Raw genomic sequence first — 21,756 nt, 5'->3', positions numbered from 1 at the left:
ACATGCTTTTCAATGTTGTTTAAGAAAGCACCCAGGTGATTGGCAGTCTACATAAACTCTCCAGCTTGTTCACCATAATTTTAGCAGAATGAGTACAAAGACCCATGTGAAGTAAATAGTCACCTTAAATATTCAACCAGTGTTACATGAAATGAACCTTAAATTTCACCAACCTTCAAATTAATTCACTTTCTGAACAGCACAGAATACACAACGAGAATTATTACAGGTTGTAGTATTTTCTCCCGACACACAGGGACTTACCCTACATCTCGAAAAAAAACTTCACAATATAAATGGTTTACATTTTACAAAATTATTTCAAGTAAAGCAACTTAATAAGAGCTAAATACTAAAGAAACATTTTCCATCAGTACAATGAGCTGGTGCTATCATATCTTAGGTGAGTTGATACATGTTAAGTCAATGTTCAGGATGCAAAATCTAAAACCAGCTCAGAGGGCCATAACTTTCACTGAAAACATTAAGTTCATGTCTAGGCAGTTGGGAAATGCTGAGGCAATCAAGTCAAAACTTTAATGAAACTATTAAAAACACTGGAAGTAATTAAATGGATACTTTTTATGTTGTTGCCATGGAATGTCATTTTTTTGATTTTCTTTTCAAATGTTTTCAAACTTTATTTTGGATGTTGGAAATTTCAGTTACTGAAAAATAAAATGAAAAGGAGGGTATAAAGAAAGTATTTGAGTGCTTTCTGGCAGTTGGATTGTTTAGTTAGAATGATGAGTTTCTATCAGCAGGACACAGTAGAACCATAGCAGTTTGTGATGATCAAATGTCCAAAACATGGGACAACAGAGGTCAGGTTATGCAGAGAGGCATTGCACAGGGATCCAAGATTTTTAAGACAGTAGTTCATCAATTACAGAATACATGGTAGCTAATTATTAAATATCACTATTAGCTGCATTCTCTTTTGAGACGATGTAGAATGACGAGTTTCCATAGAAGAATTTGTTTATAAAAGCAGTTCCATTAACAGTTATATTTGATCTAAGATTTTCAATTATTATTGATAGGTAGATAAACAAACAGATTTACTGAGAGGTACTGAGTAAGACAAACTAATCAAATGCCCTATCCTGTACAACCCTCCGAGTACTCCAGTTTCCTCACACAGTTCAAAGATGCGCAGGTTAGGTGGGTTGGCCATAGTAAATTGCCCGTAGTGTTCAGAGATGTTTAGCTTAGGTTGGTTATAAGGGGAGGGTTCTGGGTGGGATGCTCCAACGGTCAGTGTGGGCTTGTTGGGTCGAAGGGCCTGTTTCCACACTGTAGGGATTCTATGATTCTATTACATAAATGACTTTGCTTTTCACTGACGATCACATCCCAGATTTGCCCGACCAGTGTAGGTGCACAGGGAACTTTGCCGAAAACTGGCTCAAGCATTAATGTGTATTTTATCTTAGTGGGTACTGATTAACCACCTGTAAGTTTTCAGCGTTCATACTTCTGTTCTTTTTTTCATTTGGCGTGGATTACCACACCGTGATTACCAAACCCAGAATGTATGTTCCCCTCACAGACTCACCCAATTTTTCCAGTTCCAGGTCTTTCTCAACCTGGTCACTCGTCACCCAACAACCTTCACACACACACACTGCTCTTGTCATGGCTGGGATCCCCAATTCAAACCTCTCTTGTGCACAGCCAGAGACTTCTGATCATTTCAATATCCATCAGGGAGAAATTAATTGTTTGAGCAGTAGAATCTGTGGAAAAAGGCATTAAAAGCAGAGAGAGGTGAAGCAGAAGGAAGAAACATGTACAGGGAGACAGCTTTGAAAATGATTGAGAGACCATTAAACATTTCAATTTTTAAAAAACAGAAGTCATGATATACAAACATCAAGAAAAGGATACATATAGATCACCAGGAAGTGTGTGTGTGTGTGTGTGTGACAGAAACAGGATAACACAGCGAGCTGTGGTAAGAAATAGGTGAACTGAAATGTGTTTTACACTGGATTAAAACAACAACTCGAGGGGCATCATATGAATAACTGAATTAAATATTCATCTGCTAATACAGCCAGCTGTTATCGCTAGATGATGATGTTTAAATGGTTACTCCCATCCATTTGCACATTTCTCAATCTGAAAACACCAACAGATTTCAGTATTGTGAATGCAGATTGAGCTGCCACTGAAGCAGCATTACTATGAGCAACGTGTCCAGTCCTCCATGCCAATGAAACTCAATGACTACAAGCTGCAAGCTTTGATTTATGAAAGTACTAACTTTGCACATCTGCACTCCTGGTGTAGAACTTGGTTTGAATTGGGAAATCAGACAGAACATAGAACAGTACACCACAGGAACAAGCCCGTCAGCCCAACATGTCTGTGTTGCCCATGATGCCATTCTAAACTGCATTAATCTGCCTGCTCATGGTCTATTTCCCTCCATTCCCTACTTGCTCATGCGTTTGTCTAAATGCCTCTTAAACTTTGCAAGAGTGATCACCATTCCCATTTCACATCCGTTAACAATTTTGATTGTCCAGTGGTCAATTTTCAACCAACCTGTCTTGTAATATTTAGCACTAAAAACAGAATGTGAATTGCCTGGGCTTGATGAATTGGATTATCAGGATTAGCTACCGTTGACTCAGAGAAATTGGGTGTCAGCACTTGTCAATTCAAGTTGAGGGATATATTGAAAAATAATTTTTACATTTGTGTATGTTCAACTGAAGAGGAATTTCAAATGAAATAAGCAGAAAAAGATTGATATTAAATTAAAAGGAAAACCGTAAATTTTACCTCAGATGGGATTGGTATAGTCGAGGGGAGGTTAATGCAATACAAGCGACAAGAACATGTGCTGACGATCAGACAGTTTTGATTCTGGTCCATATTTATATTGGCATGATAAGACTTCCTACTGAATCCAGGCACAATGACTACCCTGGACAGTAAATGGGGAGCAGCAGGTGTTGTTCTCATGACAAGTCCATCAGAAGCCCTACGGAGGGGAGTCGCTGGGAAAGGAAGGTTCAGGGTCTCCTTGTAGGGATGGGAGGAGCACTGATAAATTTCCTGGCCTGCAATGAAGAGGTGGTGCAAAGCAGTGGCACAGTGGTAATCTGACTGGACTATTAACCGGAACCTGAGGATAATATTCTGGGGATATGGCTTCAAATCCTGACATGGCAGAAGGTGAAACTGAAGTTCAATAAAAAATCTGGAATAAAAAGCTAGCTTAATGGCAATCTTATAACCATTACTGATTGTTATTGAGATCCATTTTGTTCATTAATATCATTTCCACAACAAACCTTTTGTGCTCCTAAGATGCTGCTTGGCCTGCTGTGTTCATCCAGCCCCGCACTTTGTTATCTTGGATTCTCCAGCATCTGCAGTTCCCATTATCTCTGATCCTTAACTGGTCCGGCCTGTATATGACTCCAGGACCACAGCAATATATTTGACTCTTAACTGCCCTTTTTTGCAATTGCTGATAGGTAATAAATGCTGGCCTAACCACTGACACCTTCAGCCCACGAACCAGGTGCGGTGCCCAGTAGGTTTGGTGTAATGGAGAAGCGAACACCAATTCATACTCAGGTCTCAGGTTACGATGGCAAATCAGGGTCCAAATACATCATGAAAAATTAATTTGCAAACTTATTAGAAGGGCTGTAAAGTTTCCAGCTTCAAAATAAAATTGAATTTGGTTGATTCTGTGTTAAAACTGAAGTGCAGTTTAAAATAGAATTGAGATTAGTTGAAAAGAAATTATGATTTGAACACCTGTCAAAATCCATTGTCCATCAAAAGTAAGAAATGGACACTTTGATGTGTTACAGAATAGCAACGGGAACTAAGTGCATAAAGGTGTAACATCATCAAGTAAGTGCAAGGGGAGGAACTTGGCAGAGAAAAAGACAGGGGAGAATGAAGTTTGCTTGTTTAAAAGAACCCCCTCAGGACATTGCTCATTCATTATTTTAACTCTGAGTGGTCTGTCTCTTTTAATAGAGAGGTCATATTCCATTTGCTAAAATCTAATCCCTGACAGAAAACTAGTTCAAGGAAACAAAAATGACACTACAGTAAGAGTGAAAAGCACTTCCTACTTGAAAGGCTGGCAGGTTGACTACCACGTTTGAGTAATTTTATCAGAATTGACTTATAGCTGAGAAGGTGTGTTCTCAACAAGAAGGGGTTGGCTGGTGTTGCCAATTTCACAAAATGGCACTCATTTGGGCTTGTCAAACACATCAAATTCATCAAAGACACAAATACCTTTCTGTGTGAAAACTATTTTGACAAATCTCAGCCAACAATTGCAGGCATTTGCAAAGACACAGTGTCAAGTATTCAGGACAACACAAATCTTCACCTGGAAGAACATTCCACTCTCATCATTCGCTGCGGTCAACTCATTAAATTTCTCCTCGCAGTCAATGTTACTTCCACAGGAATCCTGAGCTGCAGTAACAAATAAAGAAACAGAAACACGGTTAAAAAGTGTTATGTATTTCTCTGCGAATGCTGATATTTCCAATATAACATAATCAGATGCTTATAGTGAGGCTATCTAGAAAGGATTCAGTGGTAGAACGAAAGAATATTGTGCGGAAAGTATCTGCTAAGTAGGTTTTCTCAGTGGCCTCCTGTCTTTCGGGTTCTCATAGAAAATTGCCAGCTAATGCAAGAGCACATTATTGAGGCAATGGAGCAAGTATTGGTTGCTAAAAGGATTAGAGGGTGAAAGACACCAGAAAATGATGGGTAACCCAAACCAGTTTAAGGTATATAAAAAAGGGATGAGAGCGCTTAAATTAGACCAGACACATGACAGCATAAGATGGCAACAAAGATGAACATAGTGTCTATCAGGATTTATCTGAACAGGCTGAACAATAATTCTTTTTTCTTTATTGTGCGATGTTATGTCAACAGCCACTGCAATAAGCAAGTAAGAGTTCTCTGATCACATTATGTAGCAGCACCATGAATTCAGCTGTGAAGATTTCCTCAATATTCTAACAGAATCATTAATACATATTCTTTCCGTAAGTATGAATGACTTCACTGGAAATAATGACCAGAGGAAACCTACCCCTATTGTTCTGTAATATGCTTAAGTAACTGCAAAATCCTCTGGGTAAAAGTCAAGATTCGGAATGTTTACATGGGGAGCACTGTATCAATAAAATGCTAACACATTTTCATTGAGTTTATTTCTGAGATGGCTGTAAATAATAAAAAAGAGCCATTATATACATTGCTTTAATACTATTTTACAGCATTTGCAAACCATGAAATATTGGTGTTTTGAAAGCAATGGAGGAAATATAGAGCCTGGAGATATAGCATAGTACGTTAATCAACACAAAAGAACTAAATGAAGAAATCTCAGAACATTTTGTTTTATACCTTGGAAGATATTTTTCTCTTATTAAAGGAAGTATATCAGTACATTATAGTAGCTACAAAATTAATTCTTCATAAATGGATTTGTGCTTTTGTTAGTCGAAATCTTTCCCCATTGTGTTGTACAATTCTATGTTGATCAGAGGAAGGATACACTCTAAAACAACGAATTAAATAATAATTAGTTATACATCGACATTGTTATTAAATCTCTTTATTGACCTATGATGTGAACCAAATATTTAACGGCAAGGTTTGTGCTATGTCTTCCCATTCCCATATGTCAGATACATTGAGAAACACAAGTGCTGGTATTTCATTGAGCATATGTGGCTTGAATGAGACTGGTACATTGTCAACTAGCATATAACCATACTGCAGTAGCATTCCCAAGACATTTACCCACATAAAAATTTGTTGGAAGTTCTTTGTAAATGGTGTAACAATAGTCCTTATTTTTAAAACACTTGATGCCACCGTGTTGCATTCTTATACCCAATCTCAGTAAGTTAAGAAGCAGGGTTGCTAATTGGGTCCCGACATCAGAAGACTCTGATGCAGGATAATGTGGTGACAGACTACATACAATGAGATAGCTGAGATAAGTTGATAGGGTTGTAAAGAAGGTGTATCGTGTGTTGGCTTTCATCAGCAGGGGAACTGAGTTTAAGAGCTGCGAGGTTATGCTGCAGCTCTATAAAATTCTGGTTAGGCCACATTTGGACTATTGAGTTCAGTTCTGGTCACCTCGTTATGGGAAAGATGTGGAAGCTTTAGAAAGGGTGCAGAGGAGATTTACCAGGATGCTGCCTGGACTGGAGGGAAGGTCTTATCGGGAAAGGTTAAGGGAACTAGGGCTTTTTTCATTGGAGCAAAGAAGGATGAGAGGTGACTTGATAGAGGAGTGCAAGCTGATGACAGGCATAGATAGAGTGGATAATCAGAAGTTTACCCAGGCAGAAATGGCGAAAATAGGGGCATAATTTCAAGGTGATTGGAGGAAGGTATAGGGGAGATATCAGAGGTAGGTTCTTTAGACAGAGAATGGCGGGCAAGTGGAATGCACTGCTGGCAGTGGTAGTGGAATCAGATACTTTTGAGACTTCTAAGCGACTCTTGGATAGGCACATGGAGGATAGTAAAATGTAGGGTATGCAGTATAGTTTGATCTTAGTAGGATAATAGGTCAGCACAACATCATGGGCCGAAGGGCCTGTACAGTGCTGTACTGTTCCATTATCTATAAATCTAGTCCCATTTACCGGTACTTGGCCCATAACATCTAAACCCTTCCTATTCATATACTCATCCAGATGTCTTTTAAATGTTGTAATTGTACCAACATCCACCACTTTTTCTGGCAATTCATTCCATACACACACCACCCTCTGCAAGAAGTTTCCGCTTAGGACCCTTTTAAATCTTTCCCCTCTCACCTTAAACCAGGTCCTCTAGTTTTTGACACTGCCACCCCAGGGAAAAGACATTGCCTATTTACTCTATCTGTGCCCCTCATGACTTTATAAACCTCCATTAGGTCACACCTCAGCCTTTAACACACCAAGGAAAATAGCCCCAGTCTGTTCAGCCTGTCCCTGTAGCTTAACCCCTCCAACCCTGGCAACATCCTTGTAAATCTTTTCTGAACCGAAAGGCTGACATCCTTCTACCCACGCTTCAGTGAGTTTTTGCCTTGATTTATCCTTGTCACTTGGAGACAGTAACTTTTGATTGGCAGAATCATGATATTTTTTCTTCAATTCAACAGCTCTGCAGGTGATTTCGTGTCAATCTTGTTTGCAGGGTGTAGATCACAATGAGAGTAGGACAAGGTCGGGGTCTACACCTCTCAAACTTTTGAGAGGGTCCTGAAAGAATATGGTGATGAGGTGATGACGTTGAACCCATACTGTGCAGCAAATTGTTTAAATTCTCTGGAAGTGAATGGGTTCCAATTATCACATGTTGTTCTGTCAGGAATCCCTTGCTTAGCAGAACACACTTGTACAGCTGACATGTTTGTTAAAGCATTAAAATATTTCACCTTTTGAATAAAAGGAACTTTGATCAGTCTGCTGCTATGAGGTACCATTCTTGATTGTGTATGAATAAAGTGGTCTCCACAGAAAACCATGGTCAGTGGTAGTTGAGCAGCTAACATCTCTTTCTGCTGTGTTTCTGTCCTCTGGCACACATTGTATGTAAAAACTATTCTTTCAATATCTTTGTAGATGCCGATCCAGTACGCGACTGATCTAGCTCTGATCCAACATTTCTTCATTCCCATGTGGCCTTTGTCTATCTTCTGGACAGGTTCTGTCTGTGTCATTTTGGTTATTCTGCATCATATTAACTGAGCACTGCCTTCTAGTAATATGCCATCTCTAACAGACCAATAGTGACCTATTGCTGGCTAATTTGCTTTCTCTTATCAGGCCATCCCTGGATCATTTCTTGAAGAAGTACTTGTAATTCTTACCTTAGTTGGTTGCATCTCTAATTTGACTCCATTGCAGCATTGTCACATAGAGTCAGAGAGTCATCCTGCATGGAAATGGACTCTTAGGTCCAACTCGTCCACGCCGGCCAAGTTTCCCTAACTAAATTAGTTTTCCCGTTTCTTTCTAAACCTTTTCTGTTCATATACCAATCCAAATGTCTCTTAAATATTGTAACTGTACCTGCATCTACCATTCCCTCTGGCAGTTCATTCCACATACAAACCACCCTCTGCACAAAGAAGTTACCCCTCTGGACCCTTTTGAATCTGTCTCCTTTCACCTTAAAATTATGCCCTCCAGTTTCCAACCCTAGAGAAAAGACTTTTGATATTCACCTTATCTATGCCCATCATGATTTTATAAATCTCTATAGGGTCACCCTCAACTTCCTATACTCCAGGGAAAAAAGTCACCGCTTATCCAGCATCTGCTTATAACTCACACCCTCTAGTCCTGGTAAATCTTTTCTGCACTTGCTCCAATTTAATAATATCTTTCCTGTATCAAAGTGACCAGAACTGTACACAGTATCCAAACGTGGCTCCATCAATATCCTGGACAACCACAACATGACATCCCAACTCCTAAACTCAATGGTCTGAACAATGAAGGCAAGCATTCCAAATACCTTCCTTACCACATTGTCTACCTGTGAAGCAACTTTCAATGAACTATATACCTGAACCTCAGGTCTTTCTGTTCTACGATACTCCCCAGGACTGGGTCCTGCCCTTGTCCATCTCATCAAAATGCAACACCCTGCATGTATCCAAATTAAACTCCTTCTGCTGCCATTAGCCTAACTGATCAAGATCCCTTTGTAATCTTGGATCGCCTTGCTCACTGTCTACTATATTGCCAATTTTCGTATCATATGCAAACTTACTAACGTTGCTTCCAATATTGTCATCCAAATTGTTTACATAAATAACAAACAACAGTGGACCCAGCACTGATTCCTTCAGAACACCTCTGGTCACCGGCCTCTGGTTTGATAAACAACCCTTCATCACCATCAGAGACAACCAAGCTGGATGAACACAGCAGGCCAAGCAGCATCAGAGGAGCAGGAAGGCTGATGTTTCGGGCCTAGACCCTTCTTCAGAAATCTAGGCCCAAAACGTCAACTTTCCTGCTCCTCTGATGCTGCTTGGCCTGCTGTGTTCATCCAGCTCTGCACTTTGTTGTCTCAGATTCTCCAGCATCTGCCGTTTCCACTACCCCTTCATCACCATCTTCTGCCTCCGACCATCAAGCCAATTTTGTATCCAATAGTCAAGCTCTCCCTGAATCCCATGTGATCTAAAATTATGATTTGGGACTATGTACCTCGATCTTTTATTGCATAGTTTACTGAATAAGTTCTGGCTCTTTGCAAGTGTTGAACCGTAGGGTGGCACAGCCATCTGTTTCAGAGTTGTACAGCATAACATTAACATCTTTTCCTTTGTAACCTCCTCTGATTTCTTTCATTCCAAGCTGCATTTCCTTGTATGCCATTAGCATGACATTGCTTCGTTTTATAGCACCTTTCTTTGGCTCCCCATTTTCTTAACATTTTCAGGCAAGATCATATAGTGTAGTCTGAGTAGATGATGCTACTGTGTACTCTTGTATCAAGCTTCAGCTTCAGATTTATGACTGTTGGCTTATTGCTTACCCTCTTCCTGGTCTCAATGATCATGTAAATTTATTTTGTCTGGGAACTGTTACTTCCAGACATTTCATTCAATTATAGGATCCTTTATCTATTGCTTCCTCCAACTCATCATTATTAGCCAGGGAATTAAGGTGTTGGTCTCTTTGTCTTCTCATTCACTCTGTTGCTGTCTCTGATCACTTATTTACCATGTACTTTCTTTATTCTGCACATTTTTTCCGGAAGATTTAGCTTTCCGTAAGCTCTCCTGTTTGATCCACATGCAAGACAATTCCTTCTGTCTGCGGACTCCCATCGTCATAGAATCATAGAATCTCTACAAAGTGGAAACAGGCCATTCAGCCCATTAAGTCATAACTCTCCCTCCAAAGAGCATTCCACCCAGACCCATCCCACTATCTTATCCCCGTAACCCTGCATTGCCCATGGCCAATCCACCTAGCCTGCACATCTTTGGATTGTAGGAGGAAACCACAGCAACTGAGGCACCTGGAGAACATGCAAACTCTCAGTCGCTCAAGGATGGAATCGAACCCGGCTCTCTGGCGTTGTGTGGCAGCTGTGCTAACCACTGAGTTACCTTGCTGCTTTGTGGTGCCCTCATCTCCAGGTCTTGCGTGTAGCTCTATCTAGTGTTGCTATTTCACTGTATCAACCTCCCTGCCTTTCTCCTTACTTTACTGAATACCAGCTGCCTGGATAGTGAGCATTCTCATCTGTCTATTTGCAGCTTTATGTCCTCTGGTAGTATGTACAGTCTGCAATTTTGTGAGCTGAGCTGGTCCTTCTCAATTGTCCTTTGTACTTCAGAGTATGCAGAGCCTCAAACAAACTAATCTGTGTCCTTGAATTTGCATTTTCGAACTGCATTTTTCAACGTTGTCAGAAAATTGTTAATAGGCTCACCTGATTTCTGTCTCAGGCCACCATATTCATTCTGATGGACTTCGTCATTCAAATTTGACTCTAAACGTGCAATGAAATTTTCAACAATTTCTGGTCTCAGTTCCTGCTGACATCTTCTCTCAACTCCCAGCTATTAAACAAATGGAAATCTTTCTCTCGCTCTGAATTGGATATAGCTGGCACTTTCCTCCTTAGTTAGTGCATTTTATAAAGTTGTTGAATGTAAGTCCATACTTTTGTTCAAACTTTGCAAATATCTCGATTACACTGTCAGTGCATGATAAGGATGAGCTGTGCAGTTATGATACTGTTGCCATTCATTTTTCATGATTCATTCAGTTTTTGTTTTGCTCTCGTGTTAATTCAGGCTGATCTTCTGAAGTAAATACCATTAAAATGTTTTTTTTTACTCACATGCATCTACTGCAGCCATTTCATGTCTTCTCGTTGCCATACTTTAGAAATAATCACACTTGTGACTTAAAAATGCTGTAGCTTCCTCGAGTGTAGCTTTTCTGCTCAGCATGTGGCTGATAGACTGATATGTTATTACGCAGCACATGACTACAGAACCGCAGTGAATGTGGCACCCAGCGATACGTTTGCACATAAATTAATTGAACTCTTTACAGATAGCATAACTATATAACTGTTCGATCAGAATAGTACTGTGGTGAATGTACAAAACTAACATGGTCTTGGTTCCAAATCGTACCTTTTCAAGTGAAATCTTCCCACATCCATTCCAAATTTTCAAGCAATGAAAATAAAGTGGGGAAATGTTGCGTCCACTTAAAAATCAGTACACATTTTTAAAGCAGTCTATACTAACAAGCAAAGCAATTACAGCTTCTGTTGTGTTATTTCTTGCAACAGATATCTAATAATCCTTTAAGGATCATGCTCAGAATGTAATCACTGTATTATGGCATGTAAACCGAATGTATGAAGGCCTCAGTTTCCATCTTACTAAGACTTCTTGCAGGATGACATACTGAGAGACGTTTAGTACAGTATATCCAAAATGCTTAACTTGAACCAGACATGCAAGTGACTGTGACTGCAGTATACACATGTAGATTACAGTTGCTGTAATAAAAGTTAATTAATTCTTCAGTACTAAATGACCCACTTCTCCTTCTTATTTCATGGGAACTCACACATGATAGGTGCAGATCATCAGCTATCTCACCACTTCACATCATTGCAGCAGTGCAGTAATAAACATCGGTAGCTGGCTCTTAAAGAATTCTCACCGAAGGTTAGACAGCCCTGAATTATAAAGCATATAGGAGCCAACCACAATAGGTTTAGGTGAGTATGGATCTCTATTTAAAGTTCAAGACCTAATGAGATTGAAGCCCTCTAACTATTTTACAAAAAATAAAAGTTTCAGCCTGCTTCCTGATATAAAACTAAAGGTGCAGTTGTTAATACATCTCATTGGTTTAAAAGCAAAATTGGCAGCTTAAAGGTTTATGCAAGCTTAAAACTAACATCAACAGGTTAGCAGCCCAGCTTGTCTCTGCTTCCCTAACCTGTTCTTCCTCTCACCCATCCCTTCCTCCCACCTCAAGCCACACTTCCATTTCCTACCTACCACCTCATCCCACCTCCTTGACCTGTCCATCTTCCCTGGACTGACCTATCCCCTCCCTACGTCCTCACTTATACTCTCCTCCCCACCTGTCTTCTTTTCTCTCCATCTTCAGTCCGCCTCCCCCTCTCTCCCTATTTATTCCAGTTCCCTCTCCCCATCCCCCTCTCTGATGAAGGGTCTAGGCCCGAAACATCAGCTTTTGTGCTCCTGAGATGCTGCTTGGCCTGCTGGTTGTGTGAGGCAGTCGGGGGAGGGGAAGAACTGGGCTGGTTTTGGGATGCAGTGGGGGAAGGGGAAATTTTGAAGCTGGTGAAGTCCACGTTGATACCATTGGGCTGCACGTTTCCCAAGCGGAATATGAGTTGCTGTTCCTGCAACCTTCCGGTGGCATCATTGTGGCACTGCAGGAGACCCATGATGGACATGTCGTCTGTGGAATGGGAGGGGGTGTTGAAATGGTTTGCGACTGGGAGGTGCAGTTGTTTTGTTGCGAACCGAGCGGAGGTGTTCTGCAAAGCGGTCCCCAAGCCTCTGCTTGGTTTCCCCAATGTAGAGGAAGCCACACCGGGTTCAATGGATACAATATACCACATTGGCAGATGTGCAGGTGAACATCTGCTTGATATGGAAGGTCATCTTGGGGCCTGGGATGGGGGTGAGGGAGGAGGTGTGGGGGCAAGTGTAGCACTTCCTGCGGTTGCAGGGGAAGGTGCCAGGTGTGGTGGGGTTGGAGGGGAGTGTGGAGTGGACAAGGGAGTCGTGGAGAGACTGGTCTCTCCGGAAGGCAGACAAGGGTGGGGATGGAAAAATGTCTTGGGTGGTGGGGTCGGATTGTCGATGACGGAAGTGTCGGAGGATGATGCGTTGTTTCCGGAGGTTGGTGGGGTGGTGTGTGAGAACCAAAGGAAGTTGGGCACCCGTGCAGAACATGTGGTTTCAAAAGCCAAGCTGGTGCAAGGTGGTACAACCCTGGCAATATGAACAGTCATCTAAATGGGCACACATATCAACAAATTGAACAGCCAACAAACTGAAAAGCAACCTTCAGAAGATGACCAGGACTTTCATACCATCAACCTTACACACTAAGTCAATGGTATAAGTCAAGCAGAAACTTCTATGACTGTCAATGCCATATGGCCTCAACAAAGAGGTGGACACACCCTGGAAATCCAAATTATTACAGGAATTAGTGCAATCATATGACCACCATGTGCAGTAAAAGACATGTATCCTTAGAAGTGGTGCTCCATGGCACAACCTACAAAAGACTGCCTCCAAGCGCATCATGCATAATCAACTCTGTGAAATGCTACAATCACACTGAGATGCACGTTCAACTCGGATTCCAACATCTTCTACGTGGTAGATAGTGATGATCCAACAGTAGCAGGACTACCAGGATGCATGGATCTTAGCATGAAAACTATTCACGAGATTCAAACCACACTCACAGTGATAAGAATTGACATTCCTCTCCAAAAACAGAGGAGATTAAAACAGATACACCACATGCAAGCAGGTAGAAAACAATTGCAACTACACACAGGACAGAGGGTGTGAGTCAGGACGGCTTTCTAAGACATGCAATCAACCCAGGTCACATGAAATCATTACTGATCACGGTGCTACATTTCGAAGAAACAGAAGCCGATTGAGAGCAAAGTATGATCCTCCGATCACATACACAGAGGGTGAGGAAGTAAACTGTGACAACAATTACGGTGTGATGATGCTGAGTGACAGCACCCAGCAGCAAGACAACCAAGTTGTCAGCCAAGAGCAACCAAAAATAACACATACCTCCCCAGGTGGGCTTATGATCAGGATAAATCATCCAACTCCAAAACAGTGAATCAAAGTTTGAACGATTGATTTTGTTAACGCTGTTTTTACAGGTCTGTATTTTGCTGAAAGAACAGTATGTGTCCATGGACAATGATGTACATCTATTTGGGATTTCTTCTCTTTGGGGAAAAGAGAGTATGCTATATTATGTGTTGCAGCAGATATGTAATATATCTTGAAGTGAAATATTCAAGAAGAAACCACCAAGTAAAGGTCTCAGTCTCCACCATATTGAATCCTCTTACAATTGAGGAAAGTGTGCTACAGTTTAGCTGAATCACTTAGCTTGAGCCCTGACACGCAAGAGTCTGTGACTGTAGTGTGTATGTGTAGATATCAGATGCTGAACTAAAGGTTTGGTTGATCTCTACAGTAGTACATGACGCACATCTCATTTGTATATTACAGGAGCTAACGTAAATATCAGATCACAATAGTTGCATATGACCAGGTATCTCACCAGTTCACATCAGCTTATGCGCAGCTTTGCTTGAAATTGTATTTGGGATAAAATCATGGACTGCACTTACAGAAGTAACAGGACGTGCTACTTTGTCATCATACAAGCAAGTGTAATTAGGTTCATCCAAACAGCACTGTGCACACCAAATCTATTCAACCCTATTGTGATCATTTGTTTCCTGAGTTAAAACATCCATATTATTTTTGCGCAAAGCATACGGAACAAAGTATGAACTTTAACATGAGTGACTTTACTATGGTTGAATTGCTTTTTTGAATGTATTTCTATTTTTCTCAAACATTTTAAAAATAACATGCAAAGTCACTCCAATTTGTTTCCAAGGCAGCCCAATTCTGCCTTTTGCCTTTACTCAAGATTCAATAATATTATCCAAAGCTGCAACAGTGGCTGGCTGAATTCATTTCAACTCCTACTCTCCAAATATCTTGTAATAATTTGCTAAATAAAACGCAATAACAATAATTTCTCTACTGCAACAACAGTGAGGAGCTACTCAAATTGAAGTTCAATATAATTTGCACCAAGATCTGAATAAAACATATAAGGAAAATCAGTCAAATACTCGCAATTAGAGGAGATGAAAAATCTAAAAAGAAATTAAATTTAGTTGTAATACAACTTCCATTCTTCCCTTGCTAGAAAATTACTACCAAAGTGTTTTTTTCTGTAATTTAAATGTTAAGCCACCAGATGTGTGTCTCATGCTTGAAGAGTTGAAGCTTTGCATTATTTAGCATATTAAGACCCACAGAATGTAAAAAAGAATTCTTCATTGCCCGGAGGTTCTAATTAAGTAAACCTTTGCTTGATGCATGCAAAAATTGCAATACAAGAAATTTCTTTTGCAGCCAGTCACAGCAATATAATAAATATGGAAAAATTTAAACCAATGTAATTTTTCTTTTGCTTCAGGATTCAAATATATCTACTATAATCAGCTACTCTGAATAAAGGCGAACAATCAGCAAGACACCTAAAGCACTTAGGTTAACATCCACATACTTTGTGTAATGGTAAATGAATATCACATTTCACACACAGTATTCAGAAACCATAAGTTTAAACTTAGTTATCTGTGGCATTTTTTTCGACTTCCAAATATCTCAACTTTGTTTAATAGTGCGAATTTGCTGCACATTTTCTTCAGTCTCACACCGCTTACAAGTAAAAGGCAGCCAGGGCAAAAAGAAAAGCTCCTTAAAGCTCCATAAATGGGCTCTAACAACATTAAAAAATTATTACGGCTAGAAAACAGGAAAAGCTGGAAACACATTAGCAGATCTGGACCCATGGACACATCTGTGAGGAAAGTAAAACAGTTTTAATATGTCAGCTCTTTGACTCTCTGTCAGAAGCCTATGGAATCTAACAATCAAGATGTTCAAGATTGAATGGGGGTTCTTTATTTAGAAAAGAGGAAATTGAGATGCGGCCTGATACAGATCTTTCGTGTCATGAGTGGGTTTCACAAGGTAGGAATGAACACAAAATAGGGACAATGAATACAAGTTCAAGACAAGCAGATCGATAGCAAAATAAGGACAAATTTCCTTACTCAGAGCATAGTTAGAATCAGGAATTCTCTGCCACAGAAACTGATTGAGGAAAATCACTTTTTTTTAAAGCAGTATAGATGAGTAAATGGGGGAAAGGAGATCGAAAGATATGCTAAAAAAAGAGACCAGTTGGAGGAGAGCACAAATCATTTGCACTAAATAGTCTGTCCTTGTGTTGTATTTTCTACCTAATTCTGCATAATTATCACCCACAACAAGAACAAGTTATTCTAAATCTCACAGAGTAAATACACTGCATTGTGCATGTGTAAATAATGCAGAACAACTAAAGCCAAAGATGAATCTGTTGCCTTCACCATGTTGACTGATCTGAGCTGACTTGCAAGTCTTGGAAAGGAGGAGTCTGCATCCTGAGAGCTGGACACTATTCTGTGGCCTCTGTTAGAATGGGCAACTGAAGATTCATCCATGGATACATGGCCTGGTAGCACATGTAGTCTTCACAAATAAAAATTGTCATTTGCAGCAGGTACAATAGCACTGTTAATACCTTATGTGGCTCAGCATGAGACAGTGCCCTCAGAAAGAGAGAAAGAAATTATGAAAGCAAACTTACTAACTACACTTCATGTATCAGATGCACTGGCCTCTTTATACAAAAACAGAAATTGCTGGAGAAACTCAACACGTCTGGCAGCATCGGTGGAGACAGAAACAGAGTTGGTGATGCAAGTCCGGTATGGCTCTTCTTCTGAAGCTAGATTCCCCTTGGGTAAAACAGGACACAAAACTGTTTCTCTCTTTACAGATGCTGCCAGACCTGCTGAGTTTTTCTTGCACTTTATGTTTTGTTTTTCAGATCTCTAGCATCCACGGCATATAGCTTTTGTGACAGTATTGTCCGCCTTCGACAAACGAGAATGAACTGAAGTAATAATTCTACCTTTAGCAGCTGCTTATATGTATTATGCTAACAGAATCTGACTATTTTTGCAGCACATAAAAATATGATAGAAAATGCATCATTTCAACATTTTTGGGACTTTCGCCAAACTGCTAAAATTGTAAACAGAGGATATCCAACTGCAAGTTTATTCCATGAGTGCAGAAGACCTGTTATCTCATGAGTAAATTGGTGCAATTGCCCTCAGCAATGGGATAAGATACACTTCCTCAATACACTTAGTCATATTGCTGTGGCAAAATGCCGAGTAGAAATTAAAAAATCATTAGCAATTCTCAATAGCATTAGAATAGATTTGAGAGCAAGCCAGACACCGATCTGCTTCTGATGTATGGTCAAGGATGAGTGAGGAGAAAGAGAAAAGTGACAAAAGAAAAGCAGGGTAAAAGACTCCCACCATTTCAAAACAGAGTGGGATGATGAATGCTTACAGCTGTGAATCATACAGAAATATTATGTTGATGATAATCCTGACTCTCATTTAACCATTAAGTGTTTAGAAGCTGATTTCATTAAAAAAGATTTGTTTAATTTCATAGTGTCTGGATCACTCTCAGGACATCTCTGCAGTGTGCTGGGGAACGTCATCACACAATCAGCATGCTGCAAATAACAAGGATCTGCTTCTCATTTGATTTAAGAGGTAACAGAGCTGTTGTGTGGGTAGTTGCTGTACGACATTGTTTCAAACTGAAGCTATAATTGCTGCCGCAAAGTACCACAGATTCTTGACTTATCAACTCGAACAACACATTTACAGAAACAAGTTTTTTTTTAAATTTGCAATTCTCAGTGTCTGTACATGGGTTCAACAGAGATGTGTAGTCTGCAAATAAAGAATCCTGTAAGGCATTATTATGATCACAATGCAATTTAAGATTTGCAATGAATACGATAGTAACTCTTACAAAAATAATTTTTAACAGAATGCACCTTCTGAATGTCTTCCAAAAATACTTATTGTCCCAAAAGAGCAAGTGATCCATTTGCGTACTTTATTATTAACAGGTCCCCGTGACAATGAAGGGCTGTGCGGCGGAGGTCCAGCACATCGAGTCATGCAGTGGTACACTGCAGATTCAAATTTGACTTATCTCGATGATGATCTGAACAGGTGCACTGTATATTCTTGGGGAGGAAGTGAACTGCAGAAGCCAAGTGCTTCGTCACAGAGAAAGGGCAGAGTTATATATATTAGCATTGACTCTGCATCTGGAAAGACAGAGCAATTCTGAAGATTAAACTTGGAATGAATTACCCAAATATCCTCTAAGCAGGGATAAGGACCAAATCTGGAAGTGGAGAAATGGGGAGAAAGAAGAAAAGTTTGTGGAAAAAAGACCTATTCAGTAGAATGTTGAGAATTTGAATCTTGATTAGTTCTCTCTGTTGTCAGCTGAATAAAAATGGTAAGCACAAACTGCTGGTGAACTAAAATCGTACTTTGTTCCTGTCCACGGGCTTGTCAGCCACACCTGCCATTTGGAAAGCCAGCAAGAGATGCAAACTGCGTCCATTTGGTAGATCCACCAAACCTCCCAAAAGCTTTCTTTCAATCTGAGGACTGCAGCTTTTGTGCTCAGTAGTGTCACTGTGAAAGCTTGGCTGGCATCAGAAGGGCTGACACCAGAGTCACAGAATGATCCAAGCTATAGGCAAGTAATGCGGGGAAGCTGTTCACCGGTCCGGGATCATGAGCTGAGAGATGCAGAGACTTGCACGCACACTCAGGGGATTGGCTTTCAACAGGTCTCTACTTCCAGATGCCCCATGTCTCGATCAAGCACAGAGTGGGAAGGTTCAGCATGGGCCCTTGCATCCTGAACTAAATTCTGGCAGATGCAGACAGGCAGGCAAAATGATTCAGGTCTGCCAATCATTCATTCTAACTGAATGACCTCCTCGCTTCCAGGTTCACCACCAGTAGATTCCACCCACAGTCTTCACACTGTAAACACCTATAAGCAGCCTTACTAAAATAAGATTCCATTCTTTTTCAAATATATAGCAAATAAAATTGCAACATGCTGTAAACATTAGGATAGAGTCACAGTCCACACTGCAAGAATAGCTGCCTATTGTATTAAAGCAGCCTCACTTAAATGATATTATTGGGGTGCTATTTTTATGCAAAAATTAACAGCATTAAGTTGCAAATTCCTATTGACTCAATCAAACCTTTGAATGGCCAATTGTCATAGGGGAAAAATAATTGTTCTAAGTATTAAGCCGCAATCCCTTTGAATCCCGTTAGTGTGAAATAGTGAAGTATTTGAGAACATTACTGTGCTGCATCAATGTGAGGAGGCAAAAAATTAAATCCTGTTAGCTGAATAAGTCATTTGCCACAAAAATTGGATTCACACGTCAGCAATAGCCAGTGCCAGGAATTCACAGAGCTGGTTTGGGAGAATTTACCATCACACATTTTCTTGTCTAATTTTAATTGCAGTAAAAGAATTCCTAAAGTTTAAAGCATGCGTGCTCACGAAATAATCAATTTACTCTGCTTCCTGCAAATGTGAAATATCAAATTGCGCAATATATTTTGCAGAAGGTAATTCTCACTCCAGCTGTAAACAACTGGCCAAACGAGATGAAACTTTCTTTGAACTCAAGTAGCGTGTGTAGACAAAAAAGGCTGCTTTGGATTTTCACTCTACTGCTTAAAAGTGGTTTCAAATCTACTTGTTTTAGCACTATTGATGAAACATGAAGTTGACAGACTTTGAATACAGTATGCAAGTACAGCCCTGTCAACACATCACGGCATACAATTCATTTGGTAATACCTTTAAGGTTCAAATTTGCTTTTTCTTTCCCATCCGTACGAAAACCATTGATTGTTGCCGGTTCCTAATAGAACAAGAAAAGAAATGAGAAAGAGTGCTAATTTAATCACATTTTATTTTCATGCTCTTTAGAGCCCAAAGGAATGTAGTGATATGTACTTCAACAAAATAAAATCAGATGTTCAACCTGATGGAAGCACTTTAAAATGTTCTTTTTTTTCTTTTCCTTTTTCTTTGTGTTTGCTTTGCTCCCCTCCCTCCACAACATGAAAACCTTTCTCTGCTTCCTTTACACCAGTGGGAATACTTCCCTTGTGGGTGATAGGATCTCTTTGGGAGGTCAAAGGTTGCCCTGGAGAGGAAGTGACAAGCTGCGAAATGTAAAAGAACAATTTTTTCCACATGTTCCTGTGCTCTGAAAGCAGTATGGGGTTGTCAGCCAACATCATTTTAAAATGGACCAGGTTACAACATAACATGCCTGTCAAATTCAATTTATAATTAGAGTAGCTGTATTTGGTTATAAAGTTTTACTGTTCCAGTAGGTTGCATCTACATACCACATATATCAGTGAAATGTGCTTGGAGTTAGCTTTGAAAACTTTCAAAGTTGTTTAAACACAAAAATAAATTTTCATTTTACACAAGGATCATATTTAACTGCAGGATATAAATCAACCCCATTGCTTCCTTTGGGACACAAAGGTAAATGAAAAAAATAATCTTGTTCAGTACCTTGTCGCATATATTTGCATTTCATAGTGGAGCTGTTAAAAAAACTGTGACAAAAGATTGCTGTGAATGCACTGCATAGTCACCCATAAGAAAGCAATAATGCTTGTTATGCATCTCACAAAAAGGTTAGAATGGTGCTTTGCAATTTTTTTTCTCAACTATGACCCCGTTTTAATGCCTGAAAATTATCAAAACCCCAGAGTTAGAACGCAAGGTTGGCAAGGGGGGATGGGAGAGCTGAACTGTGAAAGAGGGGAATGGTGCATTCTAGTGGAGCCAGTCAAATTGTGACAGCGGGGAAAGGATGATTTGTGAAGGGAGTACAGCTGTGAGAGAGGGGGCTGGTAGAATACAGTCATGAAAACAGGGGTGGGATTCCATGGAGTTGGGGGTGGAAATTTTGAGGGGAATACATGAGTTGTGAGAGGGATAAAGTTGTGAGAGTGGGTGTGGTATAGAGGTGTGGGAGGACAGAGGGAGATTTGTGAGAGAGATAGAATCATGAGATGGGTAGAACTGTGAGAGCCTAAAATGCATTGGAGAAAAAGCAGTGTTGTTTTTTTTCACCTACCATTTTGTAGCCTCAGTTGGAGGCAGCCATTGGGCCTCAGAGTTGTAGCCACGGTCACAATGGAGAACAAGGCAAACACAAAATAGTGCACTTGCATGCCAAGGTTACTCAGAGCTGATCCCCAAATGGTTCCATCTGAGTCGCTGCTTTTCTGCCACAAAGGAGAAAAAGTTTGCCACCACAGCTACTCCTCTTGTGTTCCAACTCAGGGTCATGATACCCAGTTTGAGAGCCCTGGCATTAAAACATGCAAATTCTCTAGGTGGACAATGTCACTACAGCTAAAATAAAACATACTTTGTTTGCCACACCTTACTTTCAAATTTCTTTGCTATTTTGTTCTGCCATACCGGGCTTTTGCTGCAATACCACTGTATTGGGGTTCTTTTGGCAATTCCAAGGCAAATGGTGCTCAAATTTGCACCCAATTTGAAAGGCACTTTCTTTTCGATCCAAATTTCTGTTCAAACACACTTGCTTAACTGGAAGTGTGAAATCTGTTTATATCCAGCATAAGCAAGCAATGCATTAATGTTTTTTTAAATGTTGCATTAAGAAAACATTCTTTGATGTATTTAATCATGGAAGCTTGGTAAAATTTGAATAATACTGTCTTTAGCAGAAAAAGTTAAACATTTTGTATCACAGTGCCAATCTCCCAAATGCTTTGAAATTAATTGAAAATGACCTTTCAAAAAAGTACAGTTCTATTTTCTAGTTAGATTAAGACACAGTAATGAGTTCCTTCATATAACCTTTCCAATCC

At 40.0% G+C, this 21,756-nt stretch overlaps 1 protein-coding gene across 1 annotated transcript in view; it reads right to left on the bottom strand.

Moving 5' to 3' along the window:
- Positions 1-21,756, bottom strand: part of ofcc1 (orofacial cleft 1 candidate 1) — a 319,195-nt gene that overhangs the window by 132,422 nt on the left and 165,017 nt on the right. The window contains exons 13-15 of the mRNA XM_059646341.1: positions 19,685-19,748; positions 10,480-10,539; positions 4,376-4,464 (exon numbers count right to left, since the gene is read on the bottom strand). Coding sequence (XP_059502324.1) covers positions 4,376-4,464; positions 10,480-10,539; positions 19,685-19,748 — 213 coding nt within the window. The remainder of the gene's footprint in view (positions 1-4,375; positions 4,465-10,479; positions 10,540-19,684; positions 19,749-21,756) is intronic.

This window comes from Stegostoma tigrinum, chromosome 5 (genome assembly GCF_030684315.1).
Source record: "Stegostoma tigrinum isolate sSteTig4 chromosome 5, sSteTig4.hap1, whole genome shotgun sequence".
Lineage (NCBI taxonomy): Eukaryota > Metazoa > Chordata > Chondrichthyes > Orectolobiformes > Stegostomatidae > Stegostoma > Stegostoma tigrinum.
Note: the sequence above shows the minus strand (reverse complement) of the source record. Positions and strands in the feature narration are given on the sequence as shown.